Genomic DNA, 12,080 nt, shown 5'->3' with positions numbered 1-12,080 from the left:
AAAACCGGGTCAAGATCCTCTTCTCTGCACCATGAACGAAACCTCTTCCACATGGTTTTGTAAACCCTTCTTATGGAAGAATGTCTAGAGCAGTGGTTCTCACAACTTTTAGACTGGGACCCACTTTGCAGAATGACAATCGGTCCAGGACCCACCGGAAGTGATATCATTGACCTGGAAGTGATGTCATGGCCAGAAGTGACATCATCAAGCAGGAAGTGACATCACTGTTCTCACCTGTTCTCACTGTTCATAAACTGCAAATGACAAGAGAAAATAGTCCAGCTCATAAGCTTGTCAGAATTCTCACCACACACACCCCGTTGCTACCAAGCATCCCACCTGCTCACCGTATTAAAGGGAGAGTATCTCATGGTGTTTTGTTCGCTTTTATTGGGTTATTTCTCAGCCATTTTCCAATAGCAAAGGAGAAAAAAATCTATTTACACCTTAACACATATTTAAACCTATTTAAACCTCCCCCACTTCAGGGATCTGCTGAGGTTTAAGTGCCTGGAGGGGGAGGGGAGGGCAGAGCTGGGCTGGATGCAAGCAGGAAGGGGGGAGAGGGGGGCTGGATCATAGGGCAGAGCTTGAACTAGAAGGAGGTGATGAAAGAGAAAGCAAAACAAACAAGATACATGCCCCCCCATTTGCAGGGAGAGGCTGCTGCCCACCTTAAGGTAACCCAGCAACGCTCCCTGAGACACTCAGCAGCCACACCCACTCCTGTGCAAGCCGCTCTTTTGCTTCTGGGAGGAGATCTGAGTACACACACAGGCAAGCTGGAGCAAAGGCAGTTCTAACTTCCAAGATGGCTGCTTGCCCTCTTTGCCAGCCTCCAAGATGGCATCGCACATACACAGAAAGCTTAGGCAAAGGCAGTTCCAGCTTCCAAGATGGCGCTGCCTGCCTACTTTGCCAGCTTCCAAGATGGCCGCACACATACATAACATGCTTAGGCAAACGCAGTTCCAGCTTCCAAGATGGCGCCACCTGCCTAATTTGTCATTTTCCAAGATGGCAGCGCCCATCTTTCCGCAACCCACCTGACCTCAGGTCGCGACCCACCAAGTGGGTCGCAACCCACAGTTTGAGAAACCCTGGTCTAGTGCAGGGGTGTCCAAACCCCGGCCCAGGGGCCACTTGCGGCCCTCAGGGAGCCCCCGGTTTCCAATTAGCCTCTGGCCCTCCAGAGACTTGCTGGAGCCTGTGTTGGCCTGATGCAACTGCTCTCAGTATGAGGATGACTGTTCGAACTCTCACCTGAGCTGTAGGACAAGGGCTCCCTCCACTACTTGCTGCTTCATGTCAGTGATGCAGCAGTGGCAGTGAAGGAAAGGCCAGCGTTGCTTTGTGCAAGGCCTTTTATAGGCCTTGAGCTACTGCAAGATCTTCATTCATTCATATAAGTTCCATCTCTAATAAATTCATTTATGTAAATTTATTACATAATTCATTTATGTAAATTTATGTAAATTAATTTTTTCCCCCCAGCCCCTGTCAGAGAGATGATGTGGCCCTCCTGTCAAAATGTTTGGACACCCCTGGTCTAGAGGATAACATGGTGGAGATGACCCTCTCAGAGAAACCTAGGCGTTTAAGCTCTAGCCTTTCAACTTCCATGCAGTCAGATGGAACCTGTGTGATTGTGGATGATGTAGTGGGCCCTGGAAGAGAAGATCTGCTCAGTGAGGAATTTTCCAAGGGGGGAGAACTGACAACTGTAGGAGGTCTGGATACCAGGGTCGCCTTGGCCAGTTTGGGGCGACGAGGACCACTGATGCCCTGTATAGCCTTATTAGTCTGAGCACCTGTGCCAAAGAGGAACCGGGGGGGAAACGTAAAGAAGATCCTTGAGCCAAGGGGTGAACAGTGCATCGACTGCCTCCGCCCTCAGATCCTCTGTCCTGGAAAAGAATCTTTCCACTTGGACGTTTTTGCTTATGGCGAACAGGTCCAGGACTGGGAGGACAAAGTGGGTTGTGATTTCCAAGAAGGTATGAGGATGCAGACCCCATTCTGCCTCCGCAAGCATTCTCCAACTTAGCCAATTCGCCTCTACATTTGATTTTCCTGCCAGGTGTTGGGCACTTAGAGATAGAAGATTTCTTTCTGCCCACTGAAGAATCAGGCTTGCCTCCCTCATAAGTTGCTTTGATCGTGACCCCTCCTTGGTGGCTCAGGCAGACTTTGGCCGACACATTGTCAGTCCTGACCAGGACATGTTCCTGAAGAACAAGAGGCTCGAAATAGGCAAGAGCTAGCCGGATCGCTCTCAATTCCAGCAGACTGATACTGAGGGATGCTTCCTGAGAGGACCAACGTCACTGAACCAGTCTTCCATTCAGTTGGGCTCCCCATCCTAATAGACTGGCATCTGTGGTAAGAACTAGTTTGGGATGGATGTGGAGACTGACCCCTTGGGCTAACCAGTTGTCAGTCATCCACCATTGCAGGTCCCTCTTCAGAGGCAAGGGGACCTGAAGCCTGATCTGGGACTGCCTCTCTATTAGCTTTGCATAAGGGGACAGAAACTGCTGCAGTTTCCAAGTGTGAAAGCATGTCCAGTTGACTAGTTGGGAGGCACAAGATCAGCATCCCCTGAAGCCTGGCAAGTGACAGTAGTTTGGTGTGTGTGTCCTTCATAACCTTGTGTAGCAATTGTAGGATCTTGTGTTGTCTCTCCTGTGATAGGAAAGCTTGGAAAGTCTGGGTGTCGAACTGTACACCCAGATGTTCCAGTATTTGTGAGGGTGTCAGGACGCTCTTAGATTCGTTGATGACAAACCCATAGTGCCTGAGGCACCATACTGTAAGGGTGGTGTGCGAATGAGCTAAATCCCTGGACAATGCTTTGGGATGTCTTCCAGGTAAGGAAAAAGATGCAGACCCTGTAGCCTGAGGTGTGCTATCAGGGTAACTAGGGCTTTAGTGAACACCCTGGGAGAGGTGGCCAACCCGAAAGGGAGAGAGCGGTACTGCAGATGAAAGAACCGTAGGAGCTCAGGTATCTACGGTGTTCCCTAAGGATGGGAACATGGAGATACGCCTCTGATAGATTGATGGAAGAAAGGCAGTCTCCCATCTGAAGGGCTGAGGAAGTGTTTCCATCTTGAATTTTCTTTTGAACAGAAACAAATTCAGCCATTTCAGATTTAGGATCCCCCACAATTTTGTTTTGGCACTAGGAAAAAGACTGAACAGACCCCCCCCCCCCCCGAGTTCCTTTCCGGTATGGCAACCTCCTCTACCGCCTCACCATAGGGTGAGGAGGTGGTTGATGGCTACTAGCATGGCAGAGTACTTTGCAGGAACCCTGGAAAAGGGGATCTGCCAGAAACTGTCTTGAGGTTTCCTGAGAAATTCTAGAGAGTAACCTCTGGAGATGATTTCCAGAAGTGATTTGATGCCAGAGAGGGGCAAACTGCAGAAGCTGGGCACTGATTGGAACTGGGGGGGGGGGGGGAGATCTGGCGTCATGCAGATTTGTTCTTGAAGGACCTGGGATGTGAATTAACCCCCTGAGGTGGGAGGAATTTTTCCTATTTCTGGGGAAATCTGCTCTTGTTCCACCTAGGCTTGAATCTGCCTTGTTCTCTAGATTTGCCTGACGCACAAAAGGAGCAAAAAGTCAGGTTGGGTCTGAATTTTACCTGACTTTTGAGTGCAGAAGGCAAAAACTTTTTGCCTGTCCCTATTTTCCACCAGAACAGGTTCAAAGGACTGACCAAGTAGCTTGCCCCCGACAAAAGGGGTAGCTACCAGCCTGCTTTGTGAACCAGATTCGGCATTCTAAGAGTGAAGCCACAGGTTGTGTCTAGCCACTACATTGGAGGCCATGGCCCTAAAGGAGAACTGGAGAGCGTCCAGGGAGGAGTCAGCCAAGAATGCTACTGCCAGAAAGATCTTTTTGAGAGCGTCCTTGACAGCCTCAGGAAGAGAAGAGTTGGAGTTAGAGAGTTCATCAATCCAAAGTAAAGTGACCCTGGCAAAGATAGAGTTGGCTGCTGCCGCTCGCAGGACAAAAGAGGCTTTGAAGGCTCTTTAAAGAGTGGCCTCGATCCTCTTATCGGAGGGATCTTGAGGTCCTCCCTCCCCTTCAGATGGAATGATAGCATTGGTGGCCAAGGTTGCCACTGGGGCATCCATGGAAGGTGTCCTAATTTTGTCAAGAACCTCCTTGGGGAGGGAGTAAAATTTGTTGACTAATCTAGCTTCCCTCCTGCCATGCAAAGGTGTTGTCCACTCAGATTCGATTATTTTAAGAAAGGCTTCAGGAAAGGTAATCTCTCCCAGGTGGAGAGGCCCTTGGGGAAACAGAAGCAGGCCTGAGGTGGAGGACAGTGTAGCCGAGCCAGATTCAACATCTGTGGATGCATTGAGGCTCAGAGCTCCGATTACCTTCTCCAACACTCTGGGTAGGAATTCTGCTGGAAAAAGGCGATTCATGTTTGAGTCAGCACCGTCCTGGTCCTCCCCTGACAACTCTTCTTCTTCTCTAGAGGAGTGTTCCTCAGAAGAACTGAGCTCAAAGCCCCCATGTCCCATGGCAGCAACTGGTGAGCGCTTGGGTTTGGTAATGTGTGTGGCTCCCCATGGCTTAGAAGATTTAAGACTCTTCTTACGCCTGAGGGCATCAGAGTCTGAGGTAGCAGAAAAGTCAGACTCATGTGGGGCCAAGGGTGGGCAGGTAGAGGTTCTAAGATGTTTAGCCTTGCCCTTACCCTTCTCATTGGAGGACAACGATGGTTGAGTGGCAGAGCTGTGTGCAGGCAACCTGGCATCTATAAGTCCCTCGAGCCATTCCATAATGTGTTCCCTGCCTGCACTCCCTATGGAGGAAGGGGCAGTAGAAGTCTTGGGTACCTTGGGAGTGGGTGCCAGAAATTTGGCTAATCTGGGTATATGTGAAGTGCCCAGGTCAGGCAGGCTGGACTCAGAACTTGCGTCAGAAGACATGGTGAGTTCAGCACAAAAAATTAGCAATTAATTTAAAAAATTGGGGGGGATTTATTGGGGGGAGCCAGGGGCCAATACCCCTAGCAATTTACCGGCCTAAGCCAAGACCCAAAAAGGGGGTACTTCAATTTAACCCAGACTAGGTCTCACAAAAGTTTTACCAGCCAGAGCCAAGGTACAAACAAGGTCCCTAAAATGGGGTCCCAGCCCCTTGCAACGTACAGTTTAGGTGGGAAACACGGGACCAGGCACCAGCAGGTACCAGCAAGCAGCTCAAAATGGCACCCGCGCCTCTGTGGAGGCGCTTGAAGCTGGGGTGAGCTGGGCAGCCTGGACGCCAAGGTATTTATGAAAGGGCTGCCCGGTCTCCCCCACACACTGCAGTAGTGCTGGGTAGACTGGGGGGGGGGAGAGGTGATCGCCCCCCACTCCCTGCCACCACCTCTGAGAGGCGCAGACCAGGCGTGCCCAAACGGCTGCTGCTGCTGCGTCCCTGGAGGCAGGCGCGGGGCTGCCGCACTTGGGGGGCCTCGGAGCAGCAAGGCACAGAGACAGGCTGGAAGTGCTGCTGAGTAGAGCGTGACTGCCTGCTCCAGAGAAGCCTCCCACCGAGGGGGGGGAGAAGGCACTAGAGAAAACAGGCGCGCTGTGCAGAAGAGCTCCAAAGGGCGACCAGCTTATGTGCGAGGCAGAAATGATCTGGGTCCCCACTCACAGGGAGCTCCACCCTTTGGGTTTTGACCTGGCTACAGTATACAACGAGGGACATTCCCATCTGTAATGTCATCTGCACCAGGGAACAACATTAAGATTTGTCAAAACCAACTCTGAAAGTTGAATATAGATGCTAATAAATGCGAAGTGATAAAGCCAGGTATGTTATTTAACAGTCAAAAGGATATGGACATCTTTGTCACAAATTTGTCATGAATATCTTCAGAAAGGGGAAACGTCTCCAAATCCTTCTCAAGTTGCTTAAGCTGCCTTCCAATATGCTTTAGGTTCTTCTCCAAGTTTTCTGCTGAAACTAAACACACATTATACTCATACTTCTGTTGTACTATAAAATACTGATGTACTGCACCTTTGCAAAAAAAAAAAAAATCTGCTAAATCCACATTATGAAATAGGTGGACAAAGCGTATACAATACATTTCATATTTTCATGAACCATTATTCTAAATTATTTAACAGGGCAAAAAGAAAGCAAGTTCACTTGGGTTTTGACTCTACATGCATGTTGTCCGATTTAGAAAGGAAGCAAAGCAGCCTAGTTTCCTAGAAAACTTTTATTAGAAGGGGAGGTTAGTTTAAGTTGAATGCTCCAAAGGAGACAATAAGGTGCCTGCATTGTATTTATTTAAAGGATTTTTATACCACTTTTCTAAAGACCCAAAGCAACGTTTTCGGTTGGGGGTTTTATATACTGTACATGGTGTATCCGATAAAAAGGACTGGTTTGATAAAGAATGCAGAGACCTCAAGCCATTGATCAGAGCAACTTATTTGGCCTTCAGAAAGTCTAACGCTCCATGTGAGGCAGTTAAATTTTTTTTCTACAAAAAACAATTTAATGCCTTACTGGTAGATAAAAGTACACCCATGCAGAAGTACACCCATGCTCAATGGATCAAGTTGTTGCAAGCGATACAGCAAAAAAATAACAAACAATTTTGGGCCGTGGTATCAGGCTCTCATAGCTCCAAAATGGATGACCCAGTTGTAATCTCTTCTTCTGTATGGATTATACATTTTTCAGAACTATTTTTTGATAAGTGCAAATCCCCAGATACCCAACCCGACTTCAATTCATCTGATCTACCTACCTGGCCCCCTGTGATGCCCATGGAGATTATACAGATAATAGATCAATTGAAATCAGAGAAAGCTGCCGGACCGGATCTAATACCTCCTGAACTCTTAAAATGTGACTCTGAGTGGTGGGCTCACTTGCTTGCACCCCTCTTCACAACGATCGATAGGACTGGCTTAGTTCCCAAAGATTGGGTCTCGGCAACAATCATCCCACTTTTTAAAAAGGGTGACCCTAAGCTCCCTGCAAATTACCAGCCTATCAGCTTGCTCTCTGTAATAAGCAAAATTTATGCGAAATACCTAAATAATAAGCTTTTTACCTGGATAGGCTTTTAACTCTAAGGATATCCTAGGTCCTGAGCAATCAGGATTTTGTCGGGGCAAATCAACAATGGATAACTGTTTAATTTTATCTCACCTAGTCTATAAACAGATTAAGAAAGCCAAGGCAAGACTCTACGTGGCTTTCCTTGATCTAAGAGCTGCGTTTGATTCCATTGATAGAGATCTTCTTTGGTCTAAATTAGCCAGCATGGGGATTGATAAAAGACTATTGATGTTAATTAAGATCTTATACTCTAAAACATCATGTAAAGTTAGATATACCAGGAGTGGTAGCCTCACACACCCCATTGCTATAAACAAAGGGGTTAAGCAGGGATGCATTTTGGCTCCCATGCTATTTAACCTGTTCCTGAATGATTTAGCCTCAGCCTTGAAGACAGTGGATGGTCACTGCCCGATACCTGGGTCCAATCCAGTGCCGCTATTACTGTATGCGGATGATGCGGCTCTTATTTCTCGAACAAGAATTGGCTTAAAACGTCTACTTAATCAATCTATAGAGTATTTTACATCCAACAAGTTACAGATTAACTACTCTAAATCTAAAATCATGGTGTTTGCCAACAATTGGAAACCATTTAAATGGTCATTTATGGGCAACAAAATGGAACAGGTAAAGACATTCAGATATTTAGGCATTAATTTCCACTATAAGCATTCGTGGGTTTCTCATCGTAATGCAGTCCTAAATGCATCAAAAATCTCATCCCTTGCAATTTCCCGGTTTTTTTTTTAGTCAAGGTAACAGATATGTCCTGGCTGCTTTAGAGGTATTCAAGGCTAAGGTACTTTCACAAGTTCTTTATGGCTGTCCAATCTGGCATAAAGCCTTGAAGCATTCAACTGAGAGCATACAGGCCTCCTTCCTGCAGAGGATCTTGGGTTTTCCCAGATGTGTTCCATACTCTGCTGTGTGGCTTGAAGTGGGTTTTATTAGACTCAAAACATTGGCTTGGTTGAGATCAGTAAAATTTTGGCTTGCAATCCTCTTCAGTGCTGCCCCGTATGGGCTAATGTACCAGCTTCTGGCTGATCCAGTACTGCCTGTGGAGGTTGCGGATTTACTCACCAAGCTTAAATCGATAGGACTAGACACAGCAAGCCTGGGTATGATTGGTTTAAGCGAAGCCTACAGGACTATCAAGGAAAGATTGCTCGATATTGAGTGTCAAGAGCTACTCTGTGCAGCTAATACCATTTGCTCCCCTCTCCATCTGCACATCCCAGTCAGCTTTGGGAACCCGGCTTCTTTCCTTTATCATCTGCAGTGCCCACAGGCTCACAGAGCATTCTCCCTTGCGAGATGCAATGCCTTTCCATCAGCTCTGCTAGCGGGCAGGTTTTGTGGCATTCCCTACTCAGAAAGAAGATGTACCTGTGACAGGAATTGTGTGGAGACATTACATCATATATTTTTTTACTGCCCACTCCATGATACCCTTCGTAAGCTCTATCTGGCTCCACTGCTAAACAAAATGCAGGGCTGGGAGGATTCATTTAAATTACAAACTCTTCTTTCCATAGAGGAAACTGACTCTCTTGACAAGGTTGCCAACTTTGTTTCTGGGATTCTGGCAGGACGGAATTCTGGGTCTTCCGCTATATTATGGTGAATGGGGGGAGGGGGTATTGGATGATTACGAGTGTTTTATTTTATTGTGTGTGTGTTCTGAATGTTTAATGTTTGGTTGTTGTTTCGTATTTCCATGCCAATTATCCATGCCAATAAAGGTCTTATGTATGTATGTATTACTTTAGAGCAGTAAACAGAGTTACACAAAAAAAATCAAGACTACCGCCATTCCAAACTGCCGGAGACACTCGCCTATAAGTCGATCTCACAGATCAGTCGAGGGCAGGTTTTGGGCAAAAATCATGGAATTTTTTATGACCCTCGAATAAGTCAGGGGTTAAACTTAGGGGGGTGTCTGACTATAGTTTTGACTGATTTTATCCAAGGCCAGACCCTGAAAGATAATCTACCACTAATTGTTACCTACAAACTGTATAGTCTCTAATTTATTAAAAACATAGTAAAAGATCATGATACATTTTTATTCTTTTTAAATTCTGGTCTTCACCACCTTTTGGTAAACACTATCCGTGCACTGTAAACAACATACCAGTAAAACAGTAGTTCCCAACCTGGGATTCATGTACTCCCAGGGCACTCAACAAGACCTTTAGGGGTACTTGCAAAAGAATTGAATAAGGGCAGAAAAAGGCAGGTTGTGCTCCAGAATGCTTTGCAGGGTCAGCAAGGCAGGAAGGAAGGTAGCTAGTTGGCTGCGAAAACCCCACCAATAGCTAGTTTTTGGTCATCAATTCATGTATGAACCAGTTATTGAAAACCAGCACAGTAATAAAGCTGAAACATAATATGGAAAGTGATCAATCACCCAGAATTTCTCAGCACACTTCTGGTGCAAAACAGTGCAAAGGCAGAGTCTTCTGGTCTTCAAACAGATAAAAAGAGAAAACACTGTGAAATACATGAAGTCTGGGCTTTCATATAGAGGAGGGCCTGTATTATTAATTAGAAACACTTTTCTAATATGAAGGGTACAATTTATGGAAATGGGCTGCCAAAGGATATGCAAGTGAAAAAGGTTGGGAATCACTGCAGGAGAACCATGAATCAAATCCACCTTTAAGGTATCTGGTTTGTTAAGCCAGAAGCTCTACATACAACATACAACCCATAACACATAACAGTAAGTGTGCAATTCAATTCACAGCAGAGAGATGCAGCTGCATATATTTGCAACCCTTTTTACTCAGAAGTAGACCCACTGCTTTCCATGGGTGTTAATCTTAAGTAATGGTGCATTGAATTATAGCCTGGGACTTTGCTTCAAATGGAAAGGAGGATCCCATCCTGGTGTTGAAAAAAACAGATCTCTGCTAAATGCAAAACAGAACCAGGTTGCAACAGCATTTGCAAAATGGAACAGAGGAGAATAAAAGGTTAATATTGGCTGGAATTTCCCATCAAAGTTACTATAGAAACTAATCTCTGCACTGTTTCTAATGACCCAAGAAAGGAAACTTTTCAGAGTTGAAAAGCTCCGCCCTCTGATTGACCGCAGATAAGACAAAGTGATAATTGGAGCTTGATTACTTGGCAAAATTTTAAATACTATATGCAAGTAGCTTACAATCTAAACAAAGGAACTTAATGAAGCAGTGTCAAAAAAAACAACAAACAAGAACTGTTAAAAAAGGACAAAGGCATGCTAAGTGGAATAGGCACTCCCCTCAAGGAACAACAGAAGTCTCAGAAACACACAAGCACAAAAGATCTACATTACAATGCATATAATGGCAACAAACATGAGCTGCACACTAAACCAACATCTCTGACTTGTAAAAGAACAAGAAAAGCACAGTAAGCACAGGAAGAAAAATCATGTATAGGTGCAACCTATTTATCCACGGATTTTTTATATGCAGATTTATCTCAAGGAGAATCAGGTGGGGGGAACTGAAAGTCGAGCACACACCTTTGCTGGTGTCTCAAGGTTTCAAGGCAGCCCAAAACACTGCAAAAAGGCTCTGACTCGCCCAGGCAGGGAAATAGCCCTGGAGCCATGGAAGAGGTTCCCCTTGCAAAGGAACAATGAGACTCCTGGAACCCCTGAGCCAGCAAAGTGGCTAAAAAGGGGAAGGGGGGAACCTCTGTAGCCAGAACATGTGCAGCAAGGTAGAGCGCTCTCTCACTCTCTCTCTCTCTCTCACACACACACACACACACACACATACACAGACACACATGAGCAGGTGCGATAGTAACAGAGGGGAGTAATTTAAAAAACCCAGGGAGTTTGCTGAATCCCCCCCCCCTTCAGACTGAGATGGTGCAGGCTTCCCCGTGCCTCAGCCTACACAAACAAAACAGTCCAGCAAGCAAGTCTTCCCAGCATAGGATTATAACCCAAATGTGTGATGCAGCATTAAACTGTTTCTATTTGCAGCTGACCATCAGACCAAAAATAGCTCTTATAATGTATAAGTCCCTACTTATTCATGCAGGTAAAATTCTAAGTTTGACAAAGTCTCTCCTCCTTATAAGAGACTGTCAGCCTCCTATTTCAGAGTTCCAAATGAATTTTTAGTGTATGAAGATATGCAGACAGACATTCATAAAAGAGAAGGAATGCCATTAGTGCAATCTGGTGATTGTATGAAGCTCCCACATAATCTCAATTTTTTCCTATTCATCTCAAAGGCACATTCCAAAACTAGTTTGGAAAACATTTCCATCTGCTTTCTTCTTATTAGAAAACAATACTGTTTGAACGTATTTTATATCATAAAAAAATCAATTCAGAAATGTATTATCCCCTACCAGTGTAAGCTAAACAGAAATCAGCTTTAACAAACATTAGAATGAAAGTTCATGTAACTATTGATGTGTGCTAAAAAATATCCAACAACCCATTCAAAATTTAATTCAGTCTGGACAATTTATGTTATTAATAAAATCATGCTCATTTTTCATACAAACCTCTACTTGCTTTGTCTAAGTGCTGTAAGTCTTCAACAAAACTCAAGACATCAGGATACTTCTTCTCACACATTTCAACCAGAAAATGAAGCAATGTTGTCTTCTGATCAACCGATTTAGTATCCTTTAACTAGAAAGTAGTAAATAAGTATTCAGAACTGTTTACAATTTGAAACTCAAATATTTTGTTGTATTTTTTGCATTTTAAAAGAGAAGATTATCCATTTTCTTATTATCTGAATATTCAGCTGAGTTGAGAGTCAAAACCTTTTTGAAAAAAATGGATGAAAATTTAAGTTTTTTGATTTTGTGCTTATATCCAAATACCACCTTCTCATTCAGCATTTTGAATGATCATTCAATTCAGGCCCCAGGAGGAAACTGAAGAATGTGATTCAAACCTTGATAAAGTTAAGTAGAACTTGCTCTCATCAATACTCAGAACAGAAAC

General features: G+C 44.9%; 1 protein-coding gene across 1 annotated transcript in view; it reads right to left on the bottom strand.

Annotated features, from left to right (window-relative positions):
- Positions 1-12,080, bottom strand: part of DIAPH3 (diaphanous related formin 3) — a 160,698-nt gene that overhangs the window by 88,264 nt on the left and 60,354 nt on the right. Inside the window, exons 18-19 of the mRNA XM_066621358.1 lie at positions 11,630-11,759; positions 5,865-5,989 (exon numbers count right to left, since the gene is read on the bottom strand). Coding sequence (XP_066477455.1) covers positions 5,865-5,989; positions 11,630-11,759 — 255 coding nt within the window. The remainder of the gene's footprint in view (positions 1-5,864; positions 5,990-11,629; positions 11,760-12,080) is intronic.

This window comes from Tiliqua scincoides, chromosome 3, assembly GCF_035046505.1.
Source record: "Tiliqua scincoides isolate rTilSci1 chromosome 3, rTilSci1.hap2, whole genome shotgun sequence".
Taxonomy (NCBI): Eukaryota; Metazoa; Chordata; class Lepidosauria; order Squamata; family Scincidae; genus Tiliqua; species Tiliqua scincoides.
The sequence above is the reverse complement of the archived record's forward strand: the minus strand, read 5'-3'. Positions and strand labels throughout refer to the sequence as shown.